The sequence below is a fragment of the Giraffa tippelskirchi genome, chromosome 2 (assembly GCF_054371585.1).
Source record: "Giraffa tippelskirchi isolate mGirTip1 chromosome 2, T2T-mGirTip1v1.2.pri, whole genome shotgun sequence".
Lineage (NCBI taxonomy): Eukaryota > Metazoa > Chordata > Mammalia > Artiodactyla > Giraffidae > Giraffa > Giraffa tippelskirchi.
This window is the reverse complement of record NC_137276.1, coordinates 99,131,207-99,157,184: the sequence shown is the minus strand read 5'-3', so window position 1 is coordinate 99,157,184 and position 25,978 is coordinate 99,131,207. Positions and strand designations below refer to the sequence as shown.

At 45.6% G+C, this 25,978-nt stretch overlaps 1 protein-coding gene across 1 annotated transcript in view; it reads left to right on the top strand.

Annotated features, from left to right (window-relative positions):
- EPHB1 (EPH receptor B1) overlaps nucleotides 1-25,978 on the top strand; it is a 456,002-nt gene that overhangs the window by 363,730 nt on the left and 66,294 nt on the right. The window contains exons 9-10 of the mRNA XM_081574131.1: nucleotides 354-418; nucleotides 13,261-13,383. Of these exons, the coding sequence (XP_081430257.1) occupies nucleotides 354-418; nucleotides 13,261-13,383 (188 nt within the window). The remainder of the gene's footprint in view (nucleotides 1-353; nucleotides 419-13,260; nucleotides 13,384-25,978) is intronic.

Genomic DNA, 25,978 nt, shown 5'->3' with positions numbered 1-25,978 from the left:
CTGCCTTGGGTGGTTAGCCCAGATTCAGCTGGCCCCTCCTGAGAAGTTCCACAGCACAGCCAGAGTGCTAGCAGGCATCCTCCAAGGCCTCTCACCAAGCTCTGTAGAGACCCTGGCCCTGCCTGACTTCTGAAAGACCTTGACTTGAACGCAGACCCTACTGCCCACGGAGGTGGTCGAGCTAGAATGCTGGCCACGACAGGAGTTCTGCTTAAGTGATAGTTTGCAGTTCCCAACCCCGGGAGAAGCCCGGGTGAGCCCCCATCAGAACAGGGGGCCTGGGTGGAGGTCCTGGGAGCAGAGTGGTATGGGTATACCCTGGCTGAGAGAGCTCCTCTCCCTTGTGTCCACAGGAAACGTGCCTACAGCAAAGAAGCTGTGTACAGTGATAAGCTCCAGCATTACAGCACCGGCCGAGGTGAGTAGAAAGCCTGAGCCACCCACCGCCTGAGCTCCGGAGTTGAGAGGCAAGTGCTTGCGGGGCTCCTTATAGGCAGACTGGCCCGTCCCTGCTGCGAGCCCCTTCCCAGCCACCAGTGCCCAGAGGCTAGGTCCCCAGGGACCAAGGCTGTCCACCCCATCTGTGTCCACCCATCATGGGCACTTACTGGATGCCTGGCAGGTAAATTATCTTCCTCACTGATAAGCCCATAGAGGACACGGAATGCAGGGAGATTGGGCTTAGCAAGTCAATGAATCCTGAAATCAGACTCAGTGGAAAAAGATGGCGGATTCTCTATTAACATCTTCTGCCTTATCTTATCCAGTGGGTCGGCTGGGGAATGTGTTACCCAAATTCACAGATAAGCCAGAGAACTTGAACGGAGGGAATTAAAAAGATAGCAGAGCCCAAGAGGCCAAAGTGTTGGGATATCTCCCAAGTGTTTTCTTTTAAGCAGTGCCTTTAAAAGTTTTTCACTCATTATCTACTCTCTTTTTTCAAAACCTATATATAATATTTATATAACTAAAATTTCCCTTTACCGACAGGCGATGTTAAGTCCTGTGTCGGAATTCTTCTTTGATGTGTGTCATGACAACACTGTAGGGTCTGCAAAGGTCCCCACTGGTCAGTTGGGTTACTTCCTGTCTCCAGGAAGCAGAGTGCTTAGATCCTTAAAGCAGACATGCTGTGTTTCTAAATAACTCCTTGCAAATTCCACGGACATACTCAGAAACCTGCCCCGGCGCTGTGTGCTCTGCCCTCCCTGTCCCCAGCTTCCTCCGTGAGCCGCATCTCACCTCAGTGCTGCTGTGGCTGTACCAGCCCCCCTCCCTGCTCCCTGGGCGGTGAGCATGGAAAACAAGCTCTGTCTACACTCACCGTAAGCAGGCCTTCTCTGGGTGGTTCTGGGAGTCGAAATGGCGTCCGAGGCAAAAGTTCTCACCCAAGGTGACCCTCGGTGACGGGGTGCTCACATGGCAGTTTCACCACGGAAGAGTTTGTATGTGAGTGAGGGCAAGGCCGGTGCTGGCTGGGGCTATGCAAAGGTTGCTCTGTAGATATGGCTTTGTTCCCCGGGGTTTTCAATCCAAGATCAAGAGCCTAGCAAGGGTCTGTAGAGGACTAAGCCCCTGGCAGCTGGGCTGCTGTTGTAAGTCATGGTGGGGACGGGGCTGTGGACTGGGCCCCGGCTGAGACCCTGAGGCTCTCTCGGGGTAATCCAGCTCATACCCATGTTCAGCAGCACAAACTGGGGTGGGGGGAGGGAGGTTGGGAGAGCCCCTTCTAAGGCTACAGGCACAGCTCCTGCAACACTCCAGGTCCATCTATCCCTCTTTCTTTCCCCTAGCAGGCCACCTGGGGCTCCATTTTAACCAGATGTCACTGGTTTTAGAGAGAAATCCTAATGTGTTCTCTCTGCTTTCCTCACATTCTGATTTTGCACCTCAAAGCAAAATCTTCAGATACTTTTACTTAACATAAACTGACGTATTTCCCTTCCAGGCAGGTCTTTAGCTTCCTAAGGACAGAGACTTTGATTTGTCTGTGATTCTCACGTGGAGGTGCCCCCTCCAGGGTGCATCAGGATTACCTGGTGGGCTCTCTCCACCACCCTGCCTCCCTGCCTCTGCCTCCTGGGGTTCTGACATCGTCCCGCCTCCCTGCTCTGGGCTGATGCCTGGCCACCTTGAGAGCCACTATGAAGTCGATTTCAGATTTGGCATCCTTTGAACTCTTTGGATGAAAGAAACATTTAAAGATGGCCATGCCCACCTGAAAGCAGAGGACACAAAATTGGGTTCAAAAGGAGGAATGCCATTTTGAAAACTAAAGACACCCAAAGTGAGAATGGGGTACCCTAGGAGGGAGCCCCTCCTTTTAAAGGCACACAAGTTAAACCTTGTACCCTTCATTGGGGTAGAGAGAGTTCCCAAGGATCAAGCTGGGGTGCATCTTGCTGCCTTTTTGGCCTCTTCAGCCTCAGACCTGACTTCCTTCTCTGGAGGGCCTAGCTTTCCTGGGCTGCCACGTGTCACCCACATGCACAGATAGGCTTCCAAAGTGCTCACAGCCTCCTTCTGGGGAATTCTTACCTCTAAGGCCAAGAGAACCAAGCCTTCCTGGTTCTCAGGGTCCACAGAAAACCCAACACTCAGTCCTCAGAAACCACCGAGGATGGCTGAGGACACAGTGTTGACAAGCTGTGCAGTCTTCATCCCCAGGACTTGGGCACACAGAGTTCTTCCTGCACCAGAGTTCAGTCCCTCTGCTGCCTTAGAAGTCTGTCTTCTTTTTAAACCTGTTCTCCTTTTATAAATTCTCTTTCTTTCTATTCATAACCCTTCTCTTTTTACCCAGTCCCTGAAACCTGGCTCCTCTCTGCACTTTGGTTCTCTGAACTCATAGCCTCATGCACTGAATTGCATCAGTGCATTTTCTCCCATGGACATCCGTCACTCTGACTAACGCTATTACTGTTGGAAAAATCAGCCAAAGGGATGTGGAGCTGGGGAAGACACAGCACACACATAGCCGAAGAGGAAACTCAAGGCTCTGATGGAGGACAGACCTGGCCTAGATGGGGGAGGGTAGGAATAATTAGTTATGGAAAGCTTACCCAGTGCCATGCATGGGGAATTTTATTCTGGTAGCTCATTTCAACTCCTCCAACCCTGACAACCACTCTAGGTGGCAGGCATTAATCTAGGGAGGTTCCATGACTTTTCCAGGTCTCGCAGCTCATGGGTGGCAGAGATGGACCTCATGTTCTCTAAACCTGGCTGCAGAGCCCATCATCTCTCCATATTGCAGAGGCTCAAGGTGGCTGGAGGTCAGGACCAAGTCAAAACATGAGGACCAATCTCAGGAGTCCTAGTTGGTGGTTTGTTGGCTCCTCCTCTGGGTCCCACTGCAGGAGGCAGAAAGGTGGATGCACTCGATCTGAAAGTGTATACACAACTATTCCTGGGCTACGTATATGCATGCACCTCACTGCGGGGACGTGGATGCTAACCTGGACATCTCAGTGCTTCCTGCCCTGGAAGGGACAAGAAACCTGCAGCAGCTCCCCAGCCTCACTCATCAGTACCCAAGAAGGCCCCTGCCTGTCTTCCCTGCAGGCAGGGCCCAGGGCTTCATACAGAGTCTGCTGGCATCTGTCCTCCCAGACCTGCCTTTCAAGCTGATGCAAAGGCTGAAGGAGACCTAATAGAAATCTTGGCAAATGTAATGCCTTCTCTATCCTGTGGAGATGCAACGGATCTTGTCAATTTGAGAATACCAAGTGCTTTCCAGGGCAGACTCTGAGCCTGCAGCACAGAGAATGGACTTGTAAAGGAGGATTTGATTGGGGTGAGAGTGACTAGAGGGAAGGCAGGTAGGGAAGAGAAAGTGCATGGATATGGTGCCAAATGCTGGGCTGAAGAGCCTGAGAGCCTGTGGTTCATGTTCAAGGGTGAGTGGGTAAGTGTGGGGTTCCGATGTCTAGAAAGAGGCAGACAGACGGTAATTTCTTATGATTTCCACGGGACAGTCCTCAGAAGGTGCTGGCTGACTAAAAACTGGCTGGATGGGATGATCCAGGTGGGCTTGGGAATCTATCTTTAGAAAAGTTCCAGTTGATGCTACATTTGGGAAATGCTACCAGGTACTTACAAGACTTGGATAACTGCACACTGGATGGTAGTTAACACTGCACTGAATTCTAAGATGGATGGAGTGAGCAGAAGTGGGGAGAGAAGGTGAGGGTTTGGGCAGGGGTCAAGGGTTTTCAGAAAGCAGCCCTAACAGAATCGTCTCCGTGTTACAGGCAACTGCAGTTATAATCACAGAGCTATTTTTCTTAAGCTTTGAGAAATTCTAAAAACAAAAGAATATGTATCCAAAATAAAAGATTGGCCCACACTAATTTCCACACAGGACAAGAGGACTGAACACGGGGAGCTCAGAACATGAGTGTGAGCTTGATCCCTGCCAGACACCCAAGAAACTGGGAAGCAGATGCGTTCAGGGCCTTTAAAACTAAGTTCAGTGATCATTGGGGATTATTGAGGATTAAGTACAGGATTATTTAAAAAGTTATTATTAAGAAAAGTTATACAGGCTTCCCTCATAGCTCAGTGTGTAAAGAATCTGCCTGCAATTCAGGAGACCTAGGTTCGATTCCTGGGTCGGGAAGATCCCCTGAAGAAGGAAATGGCAACTCACTCCGACTTCTCCTATTCTTGCCGGGAAAATCCTATGGACAGAGGAGGCCTGGCAGGTTACAGTCCGTGGGGTCGCAAGAGATGGACACGACTTAGTGACTAAACCACCATCATGGGGCCCTCATCTCATTTACTAGGGCTGTGCATTTGCGAGACATTGCATATGTAGTGGATTTTTATTTTGGCAAAATATTTGATGATCTCCTAAGGGGAAGAAGCACAGTAAAGTGGTTACAGAGCTGGTCTTCATACAGAAAGAAAGTAGGTTAGTGTGTCTGTCAGCCAGGGAGGGAGTCATCAGTTTTATCTTAGTTCTTGTCCAATTCAGTCTTTTGTTTGTTTGATTGTTTTTTAAAATTGTAGTCAGGTGCAAGCCTAGGGATGCTTATCAAGTATGTAGGCAACAGTTGGGAGGTATAAGTAACACCACAGAAGATAGACTCAAAATTCAGAACTATCCAACAGCTCTGAATGCTAATTTGAAATCTGCAAGACAAAATGTTGGAGGGATAAATCTAGAAGCTAGTGTTGGTTAAAACAAAAATAAAGCAGTAAGAAAAGGAGGAGACCTGACTTGCTATCTGTATGAGAAGGTTTATGAATTTACTTGATCACATGCTTAATAGGAGTGATAAAAAACTAGTAAAAAAGGCTAAGCACTGCCACTGAAGCAGAAAAATACTGCCAAAATCCTCCACCTTGACCATTGACTGTGTTAAGTACAGTAACTAATTTAATCCTCATAACCATCCCATGAGGTAGATTTCACATGTGAAGAAACAGCCTCAGAAAAATCCAGTAGCCTGTCCAGAGTCTTGGAGTTAGTGATTTGCAACATAAAGTTTTAAACTCAGGTCTGTCTGACTCTGTGGTCAAGATTAAAGTTTGGATCAAAGGAGGTAATACATGGACATGCTGTCCTCTGCACTGGTAAGAAATATCTAAAGGGACGTTCTCAATTCTGGGGACCACATGTCAAGAAGGATTTTGTCAACAAAGCAGCAGGCCCATGGAGGGTACCAAGTTGTGACCTCAGAGACACCAACTGATTTGGTGCTGGGGAAATGCAGGCAGGGACCTGTTTTTTTTTTTTTTTTTTTTTCTGCTGCTCAGTCATGTCCAACTCTTTGTGACCCCATGGACTGTAGCACGCCAGGCTTCCCTGTCCTTCACTGTTTCCTGGAGTTTGCTCAAATTCATGTCCATTGAGACAGTGATGCCATCCAACCATCTCATCCTCTGTCACCCCCTTCTCCTCTTGCCTTCAGTCTTTCCTAGTGTCAGAGTCTTTTCCAATAAGTCGACTCTCTACATCAGGTAGCCAAAGTATTGGAACTTCAGCATCAGCATCAGTCCTTCCAATGAATATTCAGGGTTAATTTCCTTTAAGATTTACTGGTTTGATCTCCTTGCTGTCCAGGGGACTCTCAAGAGTCTTCTCCAGCACCACCATTCAAAAGCATCAATTCTTTGATGTTCAGCCTTCTTTATGGTCCAACTGTCACATCCAGGGAGGGACCTGGGGGTCATCACCAAGCATGACACCATCATGGCAAAGGAAAGGTGACGCTGTTGTGCTTTGTGTGGATAAACGGAACATCAGTGAGAGATCCAAGTAGACCGACTTTGATTCAGTGTAAGAACAGCCCCCCAAACTGGAACTGTCCATGCAGAGACAGGCTGCTTTGTGGAGAGAGGAGTGAGCTCTCTGCTCTTGTAGACACAGATCTCAGTAAAAGATGCTGTAGAGTGGAGTTCTGCTTTAGGTAAGACACTGGACTTGATTCATGCCAGAAGCACATTTAGCTCCAAGATGTCCTCTAGCTCCAGCTTGCTTGACTCTGGGTAGGAGGGATTTCCCAACTGTACAGAACACAGCATCCAGTGTGCTGGAAATCACCTTGGACACCAGGATGAAGTTCAGGTATACCTGGAGGAGGGAGACAGACTGGGTATTTGGCTGCCTCTCCTGGAGGTACCTGAACAGGAGTAAATGAGGGCCTATGGGAAGAGGAGGAAAGACCCCCAGGTGCAAAAGGTGGCTGAGTGTTCAGTGGGTGCTTATTAAATGCCAAATAAATTTAATGAACTGGCTTCACCCGTGTGGCTGCTGTTGGCTCTCAGCCAGAGCTCTAGAAACCAGGTTAACTCTTTGAGTCCCTAGCTCCTGGGCTGTTGCCCTCAGGTTCCTGACAGGACTTCAGTGGCCCAGAGACAGGACGCCTTGTCTAGAAACACATTCCTATCTTGGTCATTGATACCCAAGAAGTAGAGAGATGTTAAACTGTTTTTTCCTGAAATACCTTTCTCTATCAAGAAGTAAGTAGCCTGTGATCCACCTTCCTTCTCCTAGAGACACATATTAGGCAATGACTGTGTTTTTAAGAACAAATCTTGAAATGTGGTAAAACCCCCAAACACAAGGTTGAAGGAAGAGCCTCCTCAGACTCAGTGCTTTTCCCCCCAGCCTTGTTGCCCATCCTGGGGCTCCTCCTCTTGGATTCTTCCTCTAACCTTGGCTGGGTACCCATGACCTCTATTTTTTCATGGAAAAAGACCTCCATCCATTTTCCTGGCCTTGGCCCCAAGAAGCAGGTGGAGCAAAGTGTTTCTAGAGCCCTTCCACCTTTCCTGGTAGATTTGGTCTAGGAAACTGCCCAGTCCTTAGCCCTTCATACCAATAGCTTCAGCTGTCACTCACGTGTCCCCCACATCCATCACTCCACATCCAGTCTTGCAGCTCTGTTTCTAGTCTAAGTTTTCAGACTGACTTCTAGGCACCCGTATGTTTCGTCCATGCATTCAAAGTCTAAAACCACGTGTGTAAACTTCCTGAACAATCAAGTTTCCTTCCCAAAGTGCATCACGTAGTTAACAGTACCACTTGATTCTGAAAATCTTGACATTAATTCAGATTCTTCTGGTCCTTCCTTCATTTCTCATCTTTAATTGCTCACCAAGTGCTGTCAGTTCTTCCTTTGAAATTTCTGTTGCTTTTTCTGCTGTTGTCACTGTGAGGCCCTGGCTGAAAACTGTTATCTTGCACCTTAATTACTGCAACAACCTCAGAGCTGTTTTCTCAGCCTCCTGCCCCTTCCTCATAACAATGCACGGGAGTGGTGAGGGCTGCAAGCAAAATGAACTCCCCGATGTCTTGTTCTCAGTACATCCCTCCCCTGCTGCTGGCACAGTTGTCAGCTCTGTGTGTCCAGTGGCAGCAGTTGGATGCCTCTGATGGTAGTCAAGGCCCGCCCACTAGTGTATCAGCAGTGTTCCACCTCGGACCCCACTTCCTGCCACACTCAAGCTGGCCACACTCTCCTCGCTCATGCAATAGCAGGTATCACTCTGAGCTATGCCTTGTGACACTCCAAGCTTGTCCCTCATCAGTGAAGGACCATGTGACCTGTCCTTTTAGGTCTCTGACTTCGAGACTGGCATCCACAGTCTTCTGCCTTTTCTGGTTTCTGCTACACTTACAGGTCATTTCCAGTTGTGGGCTCCTGACTCTAGACTCTCCAGCACTGCTCCCCAGTTGGTTCATGTCTCAGTGACCTGAGAGCTCCACGAGCTTTGTTTTCCCTGTGGCTCCCACGGGCCCTGGCACAGTTGGGTGATGGGTCAGCACTGAGAAAATGAGGAGTGATTAACATCCCAAGGTAGAGGACTAGCTGAGGTCCCTCCCAGGAACCCCTAAACAGATTCCCTCTTGTGCTTAGACATCTGGACTAAATTTAGGTGAATCATGAGTATGGCAAAGTCTGCCTTAGCTCCAGAATGGGATAGGAGAGGCAGCCTTCCCCATTCCCCATGGCTCCATCAGATCTGCTGGGACACAAGATATCAAAGACTGAAAACAGCCCAATTAATTCACTAGCTTTCTGGACCCTGCTGTGGGATTCCAGGAATCTTCCACCACAGGAAGACACTGGGCTCTTCCTGGCACCCTTGAAGCCTCTGTCATGGGACCCACAAAATGTTCATGGGACCGTTTTTGTACTTTCTGAATGTGTAAGAGGGCTGAATGGCAGCATTCCATCTTCTTCTTCCACTGTTAATACCCAAATGTTACCGACTGTTTAGAACTAGCCCTTGCCCAGCCTATGCTCTCCTCTCCAGAGACCCTGGCACTTGCAAACATATCAAGCTGACTTTTTAGATACACCCCACAAACTGCCAGCATCCCCCAAATTTGTCCCAGCCTCTTCCCTTTTGAGAGCATTCTGATCTCCTGATCCAGAGTCTCCAGCAATAGCCAGCAGTTCCATGTGCTTCACAGACTGCTCCATACCACGTAGGAAGGCTTTGGACAGTGGCCGAGTCATTTTTCCCCAAACTTAATATCTTTAAAGCCTTGGTTCATGTTTACGATTTTGCAGATCTCCTGGGACTATGGTCCTTTAAAGCATTAGCCATCCAGGCTGTGACACTAGTCATAGCTTAAATGAATTTTGAGAGCAAAGAACAAACATATCTGCAAATCATACCTTCAATAGAAATTAGCAAACTAGAAGATCATAAAATTGAAGACTTTTCTCTCTCTCGGCACCATCAATCAGTTTTAGATCTGTGCATACCATTTTTGTGCCAAAGGTATATAACCTATGTTAAAAATAATGAAAATAACCAGAAACTATAAAATATTATAAATATTATGATATTAACATTAATAATAATGAGAAGCATTGAACGGAGCATTATAAAATGTCTTACATTATAGAGCTATATTACATCTGATATTATTATAACTGCCGTTAATAATATTTCCCCAACACTCACAATCTGAGAACATTTTCTGAGCCCTCTCTCCAAATGTTTGGCTGTGCCCGACTCCGCAGCTGACGTGAATTCCTTGTTCACTGTCTGGTGATTCATTGCACTAAATACCATTTCCCTGATAATTAAAAACTGCTCACTGGCAAGTGGGAGCAGGAACAGGCTGATGCAGGATTTATGCAGAAACACAAAATGAGCCAAAAGACAAATGACCTGTTCTGCGTAGCTGAAGGCATTTTTTTCCCCACATCTCCTTCTGGGACTAGAAAAAGGGTAGCTGTGATGCGGGAGAGAGGTCTGGTGAGATGTGTCATCCAGGGATAAGATGGATGCAGGGAGAGCCTTTAGAGCACATGTTCAGCCAAATGATTCTCCAGACTTAGGAATAGGGACCACCCCAGCAGAGGAGTCCAGCCAGGGCCATTCCTAGGCTGGCTGTATCAGACCCTTGTCATCGCAAAAGAACTAGGTTTGGATCAATTTTAGACTTCTGATTTCAGTTTTCCTTCCTTAGTCTAACAACGATACCCTCAGGTTCAGGGAAAACAAAGACCGATTCCTACCCTGCGTAGGTGCAGGATGTTCTAAACTGACATTACATCAGCTCTCCTGCGTGCTCTCCTCGGTTTCTTGTGAAAGACTTTGGGGATGACCAAAGCCCATGCCTAGCCCAGAGGAGCAGTTGAGATATTGTGTGCATGCACGCATACACACACATTCATACATGCATATACATTTGTTTGCTCACACACGCACACCATATATACACGCACTCATATACATGCATACACACACTCATACACACACACACACACACACATACACCCCTTAATTCCACACGCCGGTGAAGTGGCACACCTGCTCGTGAATAAACTGGGCAGTGATTAGAAGGTGAACTTTCTGCCATGAAGATACACTTGCCTGGACATCATTGGCCTGAATGAATCCTGGCACCATTAAGAGATGAACCTCTCCCTTCTGGGAATAGTTCTTTCCCAGAACTGATCAGGGCCAATATCTGTGGAGCTCATTAACTCAGAATCCTCTCTCATTCATCCTTACATATGTCTTTACTTGCAAACCATTCATTACAGCGCATTCTAGATTGTTTAATTAGTTTTCGTGGAAGAGTTCCTGTAGGACAGCTTAGCACACATCGTTTAAAAGCCCTTAATCCAAAATAACAAGGTGGTATTTTTAATGTAACTAATATAGCCTTAATCAGCTTACATCCCCACTGCCCACCCCCACCACCCTGGCTTCCTACCTCCCCTTACACTTCCTAGAACAATTTACTGATAAGAATCATGAGTGTTTCAGCTTGTGAGCCCTCCCTGTACACCCGGCACCATGTTAGGTATGTCACTTGCAATGTGGTCTTTAATATTACAGCCGCCCCGGGAGGAAGGTGTTTCTCCTCCTTCGGCAGAAGCAAAATATGATAAAAGAGATGTATGTGGTCTTGCTGCAAAATGCCCAGCTAGTGAGAGGCTTCAGAGTTCTGACCTCACCTTAGGATCCCCGCCTCTGGACTCTCAGCCATCTCCCATCTCAGTCCAGAACTGGGGAGAAGTCACAGGTTGTTGACACCGGCCTGTCACCCCTTTAGCATTTTGAGTGGGTCTTTTGCCGTGGCCTTGTCTCCAGTGCTCAGCACTCCAGCACACAGGGGCCAACTTCCGCCTAAAGCATCTGTGTTTCTTCACCTAAGTGCCTCTCTGGCCCTGGACCCTTCCAGCCCACCTGCACAGCAGGTAGAGCAGGCCCTAACTAATGACTGACGGGAGTCATGTGGTGCCACTCCAGCTCACGTCACCCTAGCTGACTCTGAAGCTTGTGATCTCAGAGGTTCCTTGGAGTGGGGAGTTAAGCCTATGTCAGTTACCCACAGCCCGTGGCAGTAAGTGCCTTGAGGGCACACTTTTCTTAGGCTGCCTTTCCGTCCTACCTTACTGCCCGCTGACCTGCAGGTACTTCTTGGGATCACCTCCCAGATAATCCCAGTAGGGATCACCACCTACTTGCTTTCACAGTCTTAGAAGCTGTTGCTTCTGAAGAAACCTAAAATGAGACTACCTGAACATGCTGGTCTGGGTTGTTAGACTTCCATGTGGTTTCTCTCGTTCTCGCTCTTTACTTGTTCTCCAGACCAAAGGAGAAAGAGATGAGCCTCTAGTTCTACTTTCCCCTTTTTCCACTGCTATTAAAGTAAAATTTCCATTCTCTCTCCACCCCTACCCCAGGGATTAAGACATTCTATCATAAAGATGAGGATTTTCTTTGCTCAAAGTTCAATCAATAGATTCCAAAGTCAACATTGTCATCCTCAAGTTTTCAAAGAGCGTTTTAGATTGACGTCTAGCACACTTGGAGTGCTTTTATTTCATGACTGGGAATAATCCAAATTTCAGAAAAAGTAATTCCTCTGGATGGGGTACCTGGCTTTAAAAACATTTCCCCTTTGAGTTCTTGGCTGCATCTTCCTTCTCCATCTGGATTAAACTCTGGCCTGAACTGGTGACTAGGGCAACATTCATTTGGGGTCACCATAGAGCCACCAGAAGTTTTTGGATGGGAAATGTCATTATGTGATAATTTATAATATATAAATTATCATTATATGCATATATATATTTATACACATATAAACTAGACTGTGTTTTCAAGGCTGGGTGTTGCTGAGAAGGAGCTGCAGTGGGGAGTGTGTGCTGAGAGGGCAAAGATCAGGGAAGCTAAGGTTACCTTAGCCGCAGCCACAGCACGGAGGCTTTTCCCCACCTGCCGGCCCTGCTGACCTGCTTCTTTCAGGAACCAGACAGCAGCGGCGGGAAGGGAAAACGACTGCTTTTCACAAGGCTGCGATGCCAGACTGTCCTGTTCAGCCTTTGAAGCCCACCTCCCATCTCACCACCCCCAGGAAATCCCTTTCCATGCTTGCCTAATGACACGTCCAACACGGTGAAAAATGACGTTGTGATGAGTCCATTTGTTTCTTGGGTTCTATTTGCTGTTTTTGTCCCCTCTCTTCCACTTTTCAAATGTATTTTTTCTGCAATGACAATTCTCTATTTTGTCCCTGTGCGCACCTATTTATCTTGCCGCTGTAAACATCAGTGACAAAGTCCATATTCCTTTATGTATTTCTCATTCACCATTTTATTCACTTTTCATACTTCACTGTGTCTGAAGGCATGGGGGTTCAATTACCATTTCTTCTTTCATTCCACCTCATTTGTTCTGTGTAGACTTTACAATTTTCTCTCTCAGTATTTTCTATGCTCTTCTCTTCACGTTTTCTGTTCTGGTTACTGGCTTGGCACTCCTATCTTGAGGGTTTTCTAATAGCCATTTCTTTTTTGTTTTTAATCCATCCTCATACCTCTTCCAGCCCCGGACACAGCTGTCAGTTATAACCTTAACGGTGGCCTCCACTCAGGAAAGTTGTCAAGTTGATAAATATTGATATCTGCCCTGCCATTTTACCACCACTTTTCTGCTAATGCATTTGGTTGGCATCAATCAGCTTCTTTGCCTTCTTTGAGCGCCTGGTGTGGGAACGGGTCCCGATCTGTCACTTATAAGTAATCTGCTCCACATTTCATCAAGAGCTCAAACACAGAAAATATGGAGGAGAAGTAGAGGACAGAGAACCAGGCTAGCATGGCCCAGAGGGAAGGGAGACAGGGAGATCCGACAAGGAAAAGTGAGGCAGCTGGATGTGTAGGAGAGACGCCCCCAACCCAGCCAGACCATTACTGCTGGGGACACCAGCCAGTGCTTAATGACCACTGTGTCCTCTTTGGGATGTTAACCCTGCTTATCTCCTCCAAAAAGGCTCCCCAGGGATGAAGATCTACATTGACCCCTTCACTTATGAGGACCCCAACGAAGCTGTCCGGGAGTTTGCCAAGGAGATTGATGTCTCTTTTGTGAAAATCGAAGAGGTCATCGGAGCAGGTATGGCTCTTCCCTCCCCTCCTTTCTGCTCTCTTGGTGTCTAGACATCCTTTCACCACTCTGGGTGATCTCTATCATCTTTCTCCCCAAAAGGTGCATCTAAGCCATCTACAATGTGTATCTAAGGATCTTCTGGGGACCTTGTTCATGGTGTCCAAGATTATTTGGTGTTGCAGGGAAGTCAACTGTGGTTTTAAAAGATTCAGAAATAGCTCTGGAAATGGAACACCAAATGCAAATGAAGAGAGAGAAATAGGGTGATAAGTTGAGAAATGCACTTCTCTTTTTAGAAGCTGAACTTAGTATCCCAAGCACTGACTCCAGTATCTCCATGGCTTTGAGCCAAAGTTTATTCCCACACTTTCAGTTTTCCTTTTCTGATACACATGGATTTGGAGACAGACTATGATGAACTAAAGAAGGACCACTATTTCCAGAAGAAAACTCACCCATATCCATATTTTCCAAAAGATCCATGATATGGATGGTTATATAAGGCAGACTTCCCTCCCAAGAAATGCATGTTCTCACCCATCTTCCTACATTGGAATACAAACCCAGCCCAGCAGAGAATAGCTGTCTGAGATGCTCTCAGGAAATTCTACCTAAAGGCTGGTCTAACATTTTCATCTTCCTTTAATAGATCAGTAGTTGAGTCAGTGGGATAATGGATCCAGCCTTATTGATATAAATGAGAAAAATATCCCCAAATATCATTTCTTTGGAAATAATCTCTTTAGTGCCCCTTCTGTGGTCTTTTCTGAATCTTCTTAAAAGATGTGTTTGCTTTGTATCCTCTTTCCTACTTTTGGTTCCTTATACAACATTCTTTGCCTTCTCTTCTTCTTTAAATTGGATTAGCCATTGTTCAGACTCTCTTCACTCATATGCTGTGTACACCCATAGCTCCTATGTCTGGAAGTGCTTTTTTTCATGTCAATATTTGGAGAGCTATGGGGTTGCCTCTTCCAATATTTTAAGCTCCATAAAATATGTTTAGTCAAAGTCTTTCAGACAGCCACTCCATATATTATCTTTAGGGGGAAAGTCACCCTCCTCCCATTCACTGCCTCTCTTAATGCACTGAGGGGTCAAAAAGCCATCTGTGAAATTAGAAGTCGCATTTGAAAGCTTGCCCCATTAAGTCACTTTCTCCTGCTCTGATTTCCCTCTTAAAGAATCCAACCTCATGACATCCCTGTGATGGGTGCTGGACCCTCCCTGTAGGGCACATGACCCTGTTTCTACCAACCTCTCACATGTTCCAGCCAGCTGACCATAACCTGATCCACGTGAGTCTATACATATTTCCCATTGACTTTCATTAAATATGTTACTGAACCACGACTTTCACTTCTGTGCAGATAATTTTCTCTTCCCCCTTAGACACTGACAGACCTAAGGATCATGCCTTAGAAGGCTGGATCCCAGATAAGCTGGATGACTTGAAGGGACTCAGATTTCTCCAGTAAACTTGGAAGTGAAAGCTTTTGATCTCGTACCCTGCTCCTCTGTGTTGTTCATTATTGTTATGTCATGTGGCAATGGTGCTAGTGATTTTAATGTTGTTATTTATGTCGAGTGCTTAGAGCAATGCCTTCTGGACTGCATTTCATCCCAGAGAGCCTATCAGCCCCCCTCCCAACTTTGTCAGGGGAGGAGTAAAGAGCCTTCTCACTTTATGACCCTGCCGGGGAGGTGCAGCTTGGAGTGAGCTCACCAACTGCTGGATGCCTATAAAGGGACAATCCATGGCCCTACTCCATCCTTCACCTTCTATCTCTGGGTAGCCTTTGCTGATGCTGCCATGTTTGTGCATTCTGTTTAGAGCAGACTTAGTCCCTGCCATGGTTTACCTGGTCCTGGGGAGGGATGGATACATGGAGCAGTTGAGAAGATGCCCAGCAGCTTGGGGTAAAGTCTTCGGTCCAGTTGCTGCTGACTGCCTTCTACCTGATACCCATCTGCTTGCAATTCAATAATCGCACAGCCCCTCCCTGTGGATGTGAATTCACTGTGTGGAACTTGATGCAGTTTCATCAGGAGACACTCCTGGCTGGAGTCTGTCTCTTTCTATCCTCTGATTCTTCCTCTCAGTCACCACTCCTGCTTTTCCCACTCCTTGCCTCACCGAACTTGACTTCACTTTATGCTAGAAGAGCTGGTATGAGTTGTGTTTTTTAAAAAAGAATTTTGTAAGGTAACATTTGTAGTGTAGATGGCAATATTTCCCTTAGCCACCTAGCAGATTCAGCTCAGGGGACCAAATCTGGGTTCCAAAATGGTAATACAACATGAGAAGAAGAATCAGAAGTCCTTTCCCCTTCCTTCATTCTATTCATTTCTCCTTCCCTCAACATGCTCTTATTAAATACTTTTTGCTTGTCGATGTTGAGTCCCAGAGATGAACAGACGCTCTCCTGCCCAGAAGGCTGACAGTCTTGTTGAGAAACAGGCCAGTAACATGTTCACTGTTTCACACATCTCACAACACAGGCAAATGCGAAGTTGGGGGCCCACAGAGAGCAGCATCCAGCTCCTTGTTCTGGGAGTGAGTGGGTAGGTCAGGAGGACTTTGCAAAGAAGGTCACCTTTGGCCTGAGCTTTTAAGGTTGAAAACTAGTAGGAAAAGTAAGTTTGGAGGAAACTCATGAGAGAAGGAGACAGAAGAGGAAAATTAAATAACTTAAGGAGGGAAATGACAAAGGCCTTGCAGCAATAGTGTGCTGAGCCAGGCGTGCTACTTCGCAGGAGCCAATTGTGTGCATCTTTTTGCAGCCCTCTGGTGACATCTTGGTAGTCTGACATCAGCCATGAGAGGGGTATTTACACCATGATAATTGGCAAATGCTACACATCAAAGGTTTTGTTTCTTCACTCCCTGGAGAGCTGATAGTTTAGCACACCCCAGGCCATACAGAATGTGCAAGATAATTTTGAAGAGGTTTCAGAGGAACTAGCCCATTCCTGCTGCATATAGATCCAGAGGAGAGGGCTGTGTTTGTTGCAGGAGGGATTAGATTGAGAATTCAAAAAGAGCCTCATTCATTAAACATTGATTCCATGCCTGAAACTGTTGTGGATGCTGAAAAGCACCCTCAGTGCTTAATAATCCCAGCTGATGTGTTAACGCAAAGTCCTACTCTGCAGGAGGAGGGGATGGGACTGAGAGGTAAGAAAAGGGGTCAGAGAACATGCAGCCCTGGAGACAGGAAGAGGAGAGGCTTGATGACCAAAGGAAGAACGCAGGAAAGAGGCACCTGGGGGGCCCCTAAGGACTTGGGGCTGCTGGATGGTCTGATGCTCTGTGTGGCACACTCTGAGAACAAGGCTGAGAGGAGGCTCATACAGAGGGGCTCCCTGAGGGTAGGTGACTTAATCAAGCATTAAGTCTGGAATCTAGCCATCAGGAGGTTGGGTATGGATTTTATCCTATATAAAATGTGAGTGAGGTAGTCTCGGAGCAGGGTAGGCATTAGAAATGAGGTGGGAGAAGAACTTGATGAACCTGTGTTGATTGAACTTGAAAGAGTAATGGGAAAGGTTTGTAAGAATTCAGAGGCATGTAGACCAGTTATGGGGCTGGGAAACATAGAGAAGGTTTGAGGTGGTCAATGCTGGAATCAAGTGTGGTAAGGAAGGCTGCTCTGCAGCAAGTAAACCAACCTAAACCAGAAAGTAACCAAACATGGTGAATGGAGGGGCCAGTGGGCTTGATGGCTAGAGCTTACAGAGAGACATGCCATGGAGGCTGTGGCCAGAAGTAATGGCAATCAGGTTAAACACTTTAAAGGGAAAAGGGGGCTGCCTGGCTGCCAGGGTGTGGGGACTGCTGGTTGTGCTTGCCAGTAAAGGCCAATGGAATAAAATCTAAAAACTTTGGGGTTGAAGAATTGCACCAACCTCCAACGTTTCTTCTACCATTGTTGAGGATAAGGAGCAAAGAAATAAAAATAACCATGAGCCAGATGTGACACCAACCACGAGGACTGAACTACACTTGACCCTTGTACAACACAGGGGTCAGGGGCACAGACCTCTCTGTATGGTTGAAAATCAATGTGTATAACTTGACAGTCAGCCCTCTATATCCACGAGTCCACATCCCTGGACTCGACTCAACCAACCATGGATTGTGTAGTACTATAGTACCTATTTATTGAAAGAAGTCTCCATGCTGGTGAACCTGTGCAATTCAAACTCTTGATGTTGATCAAGAGTCAACTGTATAATTAGTTCATTTATCATTATGTAATGTTTGTTTTGTTGTTGTTTAGCCATTCAGTCATCTCCAACTCTTTTGTGACCCCGTGGATTATAGTCTGCCAGGTTCCTCTGTCCATGGGATTTCCCAGGCAAGAATGCTAGAGTGGGTTGCCATTTCCTTCTCCAGGAGATCTTCCCAACTCAGGGGTCGAACCTGTGTCTCCTGCATTGGCAGGTGGATTCTTTACCGTTGAACCACCAGGGAAGTCCCAATATTTGTTTAGTGCCCCTCTTTTATCACCATGCTCAAAGTTCCATGGGAGTGATGAAACTTGAGTGTTTCTGTTAGTCTCATGCCTGGCCTGCTATGGCACTGAGGTGCTCAGTTTAAAATGTCCTTGGAGGAAAACCATAATAGGGATAAGACTTTGAAGAACTGGGTATAGTTTGGGAGTATGCAGAGAAACCAGAAAGAGGTCACATGAGATTGTGAGTCATTCAGTGCTCTGAAAGGAGCCTAGTGGAATGAGGAAGACTGATCCTTCCTCTTTTCCTTGCAGTGAGAGGAATTATTGAAGTCCTTTTAGAGAGGGCATCTGCTATCTTTGGAGAACGTCAACTCTTTGAAACCATGAATCTGAGTCACTCACAGGTCAACTTCAATTGACCTGTGGAGTTCTGATCCACTGCTTGATTCGGATCAGTTTGAGCTGTAGACATGCCCAGAACATAAACTAAGGCTTCCATGTATACTTGGGCCCTAAGGCATGAATGGTGTTCCTGGGTTGTACAGTGTGGAACCTGCATAACTGTATGCAGCAGCCCTGAGCACAACAATGAAAATATAGGTAAAGGTGTCACTAGAAGGGATCATTGAAAGGGAGACATGCCCACTGTATTTTAATTAATAACCCCCTCTCCCTTACTCCAGCAGATGCTGACCCAGCATTTCCACAGATGGCTTAGGTGACAGGGCTGGATAAGGAGAGTTGGGGAGAGGGAGTCTGTATACGGATAGGATGGGGCCAGCAAAGAAGACCCATCTCTTCTCTTTGAGGAAGAGAATGGGTTTCCTGGTGATGATTTGGTAGAAAATACCAATACTGGATAGGAGTCACAGCAAGAAGGGTTTCTAGATTACAGTTCAGTCACTCATTCCTGTCTGACTCTTTGTGACCCCATAGACTGCAGCATGCCAGGCTTCCCTGTCCATCAGCAACTCCCAGAGTTTACTCAAACTCATGTCCATCGAGTCGGTGATGCCATCCAACCATCTATCTCATCCTCTGTCGTCCCCTTCTCCTCCCGCCTTCAGTCTTTCCCAGCATCAGGGTCTTTTCCAATGAGTCAGTTCTTAACATCAGGTAGCCAAAGTATTGGAGCTTCAGCTTAAGCATCAATCTTTCCAATGAATATTCAGGACTGATTTCCTATAGGATGGACTGGTTGGATCTCCTTGCAGTCCAAGGGACTCTCAAGAGTCTTCTCCAACACCACACTTCAAAAGCATCAATTCTTGGGCGCTCAGCTTTCTTTATAGTCCAACTCTCACATCCATACATGACTACTGGAAAAATCATAGCTGACTACAGGGTTTCTAGAGGAGCAAAGTAAATTATAATTAATATAGCTGGCATGCACTGAACACTGACCGTGTGCAGGCTTCATTCAGCCCTCATGATGACCCTGTTAGCTCTGTGGGTTAGTGTGTGTGTGTGTGCATGCACACACGCACTCACGCGTTTATATATGCATTTGTAAACTGGTAAGGATGGTGGCTCATACGTTAAAGAATCTGCCTACAATGCAGGAGATCTAGGTTTGATCCTTGGGTTGGGAAGATCCCCTGGAGAAGGGAATGGCTACTCATGCCAATATTCTTGCCTGAAGAATTCCACGGACAGAGGATCCTGGCGGGCTACAGTCCATGGGATTGCAAAGAGTCTGACACAACTTGAGCGACTAACACTTTCACTTCTCTTTTCAAGGATATCAATATTCAGTGAACAACTTGCCAAAGGCCATGTTACTGGTTGAGTTAATAGTAGGGCAAAAATTGAAACCCAGATATGATTGATCTTAATCCAGTGAATGTAACTCCCACACTACCTTCCACTTTTGTCACTGTCCTGGAAAAGAGCAGCTAAGTATACAGAGACATTGTTTCTGATGTCAAACTCTACCTAGCAGTTTGGAATACCCAAGCCACTTGGCTGGGAATGGTAGTACTGTCCTAGAATTCAGTGTACCTATATGGGGATGCCACAAAGATGCCCCTCATTCCCTGGGAAGAGCATGTTCTTCCTAGAATACCTTTGCCCCATCCTCAGGTCCTCCTATTTTAATATAATCAGTTATTGACTTAGGAAGGCTAACAATGAGTGCCACATTATTTAACATTTTTAATTGTATGTGCTTGCTTATGTTAAGTACTTCCCTGGTGGCTCAGATGATAAAGAGTCCACCTGCAATGCAGGAGACCTGGGTTCAATCTAAAAATAATAATATCTAGGTATATGGTTGTCTAATGACTATAAGAAGCTATGAGAAAAGAGAAAACTAGATTTACTCTCACCATTTAGGTATTAGGTATTGTGAGCATCATGGCTACTAATTAGAGTCATCTAATTTGCCAACCCCAGTAGCCTAGTAATGGGTACCTAGGGAACTCTGCTGAGAAAGAGAAGTGGGATTGTGATCAATTAGTAATGTCCGTTCTGAGTATAGGATCAGGAGGTGGTAGAATGACTGCCATGGTTTTACTATCCCTAGTTTAGCCATAACCTATCTTACACAGGCTAGTGTCATAAAACTTGCTATAAATCATATTTTTAAACCTAGTTTAAATGAATTCTTTAAAACTTTCTTTTCTGGTGGAAGCTTGAATTAGTTACGCGAAGCTCTACTTCCCTTTTTCTGTCCCTGAGGCAGTTTGTGACTTCAAACTGCTAAAGAAAAGAGTGCAATTGTATGTGGCCCAGCAGCACATAGCCAACAGCTAGTGCTTGAAATACATGCTGGCAGGTTGGATGTTTCATTTTCAAAAATTGAAAATTCTTTCTTTCTGATTTTATATGTAATAGTTGAGGCATTTAATGCTGCTAAACCATTTTTTTTTTCTCTCTTCCTCATTTTGTCAAGGAAGATAGGGAAGAGGACCTGGCAAGGAGCTGAAATTTGTAGGGAATCATTTCAGCAGCTGTCTGGGAGGGCAGTGACAGGAACTGGCAAAATGACCCTCAGCAGACAGCTTTGAGGGCTGCAGTTCTCAAACTGGAGCCAGGCATCAGAATCAGCTGGAGGCAAGTTAACACCCAAGTCACTGGGCCCTGCCTACTGAGCTTCTGATCTAGGTGGGTAGAGGTTGGGCTCCAAAGCTGCTTTTTCTAATAGGTTTCCAGGTGATCCTGGTGCTGTTGGGCAGGAACCACATTTTGAGAACCACTGCTAAGAGACACTGGCACTAAACTGGCCTAAAGCTGAAGTTGGGTCCTAGCCAAGAGGAGATTTGGTTCTAGGAGAGGATCCAAGGTCAGCTGCAAAGAACTGTGCCCATCACAGTTCAGCCAGACCAAAATTAGGTTGGCTGCCGTTACCGTCAGTCATGGAGCTGCATAGAAAGAACCAACCATAACCACTACTCGGTCATCTCCTATAAATATTTGTTTTAAATATAATTTTGTGAACTTCCCTGGCAGTCCAGTGACTAGGACTCAGCACTTTAATTGCATGACCCAGGTTCAATCCCTGGTTGGGGAACTAAGATCCCTCAAGCCACACAGAATGGCCAAAATTAAAATTATATGTATATCTATGTATGTGTGTATATATAGGCTTCCCTGGTGGCTTAGTGGTAAAGAATCCACTTGCCAATGCAGGAGATGTGGTTTCTATCTCTGGGTCCAGAAGATCCCCTGGAGAAGGAAATGGCAACCCACTCCAATATTCTTGCCTGGGAAATCCCATGGACCGAGGAGCCTGGTGGTCTACAGTCCATGGGGTCACAAAGAGTCAGACATGACTTGGCAACTGAACAACAACAATGTGTGTGTGTGTACGTATAGTATGTATATATAATGCTAATATTGAATTTGCTGAAAATAGATTTTAGGGGTTAAGAATTTTTCTTAAAAATATGGAAAACGAATGGCTATGATTTGGAGCTCGTGTGAAAAGAAGCTTTTTAGAGTTCATGTGATGTGTCTGTGTGCTCAGTCGTGTTTAGAATTCAGGTCATGGCAAATCAAAGCACCACAAACCTCAAGTTCTGGCCCTAATGGCGGGAAAGTTGTCCAAAAATAGTTTCTTGAACATAGTACATGAACCTGAAGTCAAAGACCACAGGTGACAGCAGTCAGACTGTAAGTGACAGATGGCCTTAATTTTCCGTTTATTACTAAAAATGGTGCATCAACTCCAGTTCCCTATGAGCCTGTGGGGGTGCTAGAGGGGCCAGAACTCGCAGACTTTAGTGCACAGGGATTATCTGGAGACACTGTTCATGCCCAGATACCTGGCAGGGGTACTTCTCACCACCCTTGGCAAGATGCCCTACTTGTCTTGGCTGCAGAAACCCTTTTCTCTTCCATTCTCCACTCCCCACCCCTGGTTTGTCTTTTTAAAATCACCACCCAGCTGTATCTTCAATAGTCTGGAGTTTGCAAAGCACTTTCTCATAGACCCCACACCTGGGAAGGCCCCACAGTTAATCAGTTCTTTTTGTCCAACGGAGCTGAGAAATCTGAGGCTGAACAAGGGATGCACCCTGCCTGAAGTCCAGGGGTGGTGCCAGGATGAGGGGGTGAGGAGGTGGTGTAGACTCAAGTTTCTTTCTCCAGAGTTCCTCCTTTTGGCCAGAGTTTGCCCCATCTGCTCTGGGGGCCACTTAATTACATGGTGGAGGACAGCCTCTGAGTGAGAACTGCGGATGAAGTGACTTCCTTTGCAGTTGGTGGTTTAGAAACCTCTGGGCTTGGAGAATATGAAGTCATTTCTTTGTCAGCCACCAGAAAGGAGCTATTTTTACAGAATCATAATCCTTTAAGTCACTGGTTTCCAGTGATTATGGAGCAGATTTTCCAAGAGCAGTAACACTGCTATATGGTAACCATACAGAACCTATCTCTCCCTATCCAAGGAGAGCACTTTTTTAAAAACACTATTTTTTTTTTAGAGCAGTTTTAGGTTCACAGAAAAATAGAGTGAAAGGTACAGAGATGTCTCATATAACCCCTGCCCCCACACATACACAGTCTCTCCCATTGTCAATATCCCCAGACAGAGTGCTCCATTTGTTACAAGTGACAAACCCACCCTGATACATCATTATCACCCAAGGTCCTTAGTGCAGATTCACTCTTGATGCTGTGGGTTTAGACAGATTTATAATGAAAGGCACCCCCCATTTAATTTCTTACAGAGAAATTTCACTGCCTGAAAAATCCTCTCACGTTTTGACTTGATATTTTCAAAAAACTATATGATGAAACCCCCTATAGAGGATATAATTTAGAGCTAAAGTGTTAGGAGAACTACACCTGAAGACCAGTCAGCCACAAAGGTTGAACAATGACATAACATTTGTCTATTAGGAAAGGAATGTAGGTGGTCCACACTGTTCTATGTAGATAGGACTTTGTGATGCCACACCTTCATCCATGTCTTCTTTCTTTCTCTTCTTTCTCCCTGGTCACCGCTACAAAGCCCACCCTGTGTGTCAGGCCCTGTGCAGTGAGAGGCAGCTTATATGCAAGCACTGCTTTCAAAAGAATTCAAAGGTGTAGGGATGAATTCCAGGTACTCCAGGGCCTTTGGCAGTTCCCTGATCTGTTTGAATATGCTTGGGTGGTTTTGACCCATGGCTCTCAACTTTGGCTGCTCCTCAGACCCACCTGGGCAGCCAGGCCTGACTTCATGGACCTGTGACCTGTGCACGGGCCCCCATGCTCAACAGGGCCCACGCTCAGTTTAATTCTCTGCCACCACAGTCTTAAAATCCTTAATACATTTTGAACAGTGAGTCCCGCATTTTCATTTTGCACCAGGCCCCGCAAATTATGTAGCTGATCCTGTGGGCTGCTTTTAAATATGTCCATGCCCAGGCTGCACCCAGACCAACTAATCAGAATTCCTGCAGGTGGGATCCAGGCCCCTGTGCTTTGTAAGCTCTCTGGGGGGTTGTTGTGGGAAGCCATCCTTGAGAACGGCTTGTATAAAACAGAAGTCCTCAACTATGGAGTTTATGTGTATGTTGTGGGGAATAGTAAATCCACCCAGGGTGCTTTTACAAACTCCCCAGACTGATGTGTACAAATTGATAAAAATTCTGATTCCTAAATATTCTAATCTTACCTAACAAGCCAGGCAAGAGCTTTCCATGAGCGTGCCATTTGTCTAGAAGATTGTCCCACTGTGTTTGCTGTGCCCTTGTTACTGCGTCACTGTGACAGGAACTGCAGGTGAATGGTCAGGGCCTGCACGGTTGGGGCACAGTGGTCCCTGCATGGTAACTTCCCCCCAGCTCTCCTCCCTCTGGCACTGCTAACTGAACACACCTTCTGAGAGGTGAAGTGACAGGAAGAGGTATGAACTGTGGACAGCACCCCTAACTCTGCCTCACAGCTGTGGGGTCTGAGGCGTGTTTTCTTTGTGCCTCAGTTTCTTTACTAGTAAAATGGGCATAATAATACCCAGCTCATAAAGGTGTTGTGAGAGTTAATGAGATAAGACATGCAAAGAGCCCAGCACAGTGCCTGGCATGTAGGTGGTCAAGACATATCAGTGTACTATCTCCCCCAAGAAGAAATATTACTGTGTTTTCCCCTCACTCTGAACTGTGTCTTTTTACTAAAAGAAAATAGAACTCATTAGTACAATAATAAGAAAGACATACCGATATTCTTCAGTTAGTATACTTATTAAATATGCATATATATTCATTCAGTCCATAGTTATTGAATACCTACCAGGTCAAGGTGTCAGAGAATTGATTGCATATATATCTATGCACAGGCACCCATGTATATACATACAAACCTTGTCTCCTAAGTCTCCTGTGTTGGCAGGAGACTTTACCACTAGCAGGCTTTTTACCACTAGTGCCACCTCAGAAGCCCTTGATCAAAGTGGAAAGTATAAAAGAATTAGAATAAGCATGAGGAGGAGAAGAAAGAGAAAGTACAACTAAATAAAACCAGGTGAACAGGAGGGGAGTTCTCATGCCCTTGGACAATCTCTGAATCTAACAAGAAAAAAGTTACCTCTTCTTTTCTGGTAAAAATTCAGCTAAAGAAAAACCACAGAGTTTTAGTTCCAAGAGCCTTCACACCTCACTGTTGACCTTGATACAAAAGATAGTCTCTCCACTTCTACTGGGGAATTGCACATGACTTCGCTTATGGCTCAGCTGGTAAAGAATCTGCGTGTGCAATGCAGGAGACCTGGGTTCAATCCCCGGGTTGGGAAGATCCCCTGGGGAAGGGAAAGGCTACCCACTCCAGTATTCTGGCCTGGAGAATTCCATAGTCCATGGGGTTGCAAAGAGTCGGACACGACTGAGCAACTTCCACATTCACATATAGAGAAACACAGCCATATATACAATATATGCAAACATGCATATAGACACATATGTATATGCATGCATAGACATATATATGTATACATACATATGCATACATACATATACATACACACAAATATGTACATATGCAAGCACACACATATATGACAGGTAGTTATTATTCAATACTTTTCTTTAAATTTTACTCAGACTGCAAAATCAATGCTTATTGTAACAATTTAAATAACAGAAAAGCAACTAAATTAAGTTTACTAATCCATACTCCCCCATTCCTATTCCTACCATTCCAGTGTAAGCAATTTTTTAGACAATTTGAAATTGAAAATAAATTTGCTATGAGTTTTTTCCATAATGTTTTTTGGCATACACACACAGATCTCAACCTGGGCATATTCTACAGGCCACATTCTTAACTTTCTCTTCTTTTCTGTTTCACTTAGCCATATAATGCGGACATCTTTTGAAGTCAGTATATCTCACTCATCTATTCGTCTTCAGTAGCTCATAGCATTCTGCAGTATGGCGGTCCTCTTTTTAGCCATTCCCTTGGTTATGGTCATATGGTGTTTGATGTTAAAGGAGATGCTGCAGTAAAGAGTCTTTTATAAAAATGTTAGTACTGGTACTTCTACTTATTTTGGATGGGACAGAGATAGAGCCTCCAGCAGTTTGTAACCCAAGGATGGGCAAAGCCAAACAAATAATAATAAATATGATACCCCAACTTCTACTGCATGCCTACCACATACCAGACGGTGCAGTGAGTGCAAGGTGCAGACATGAACGGGACTTGGTCTGACCTCAAAC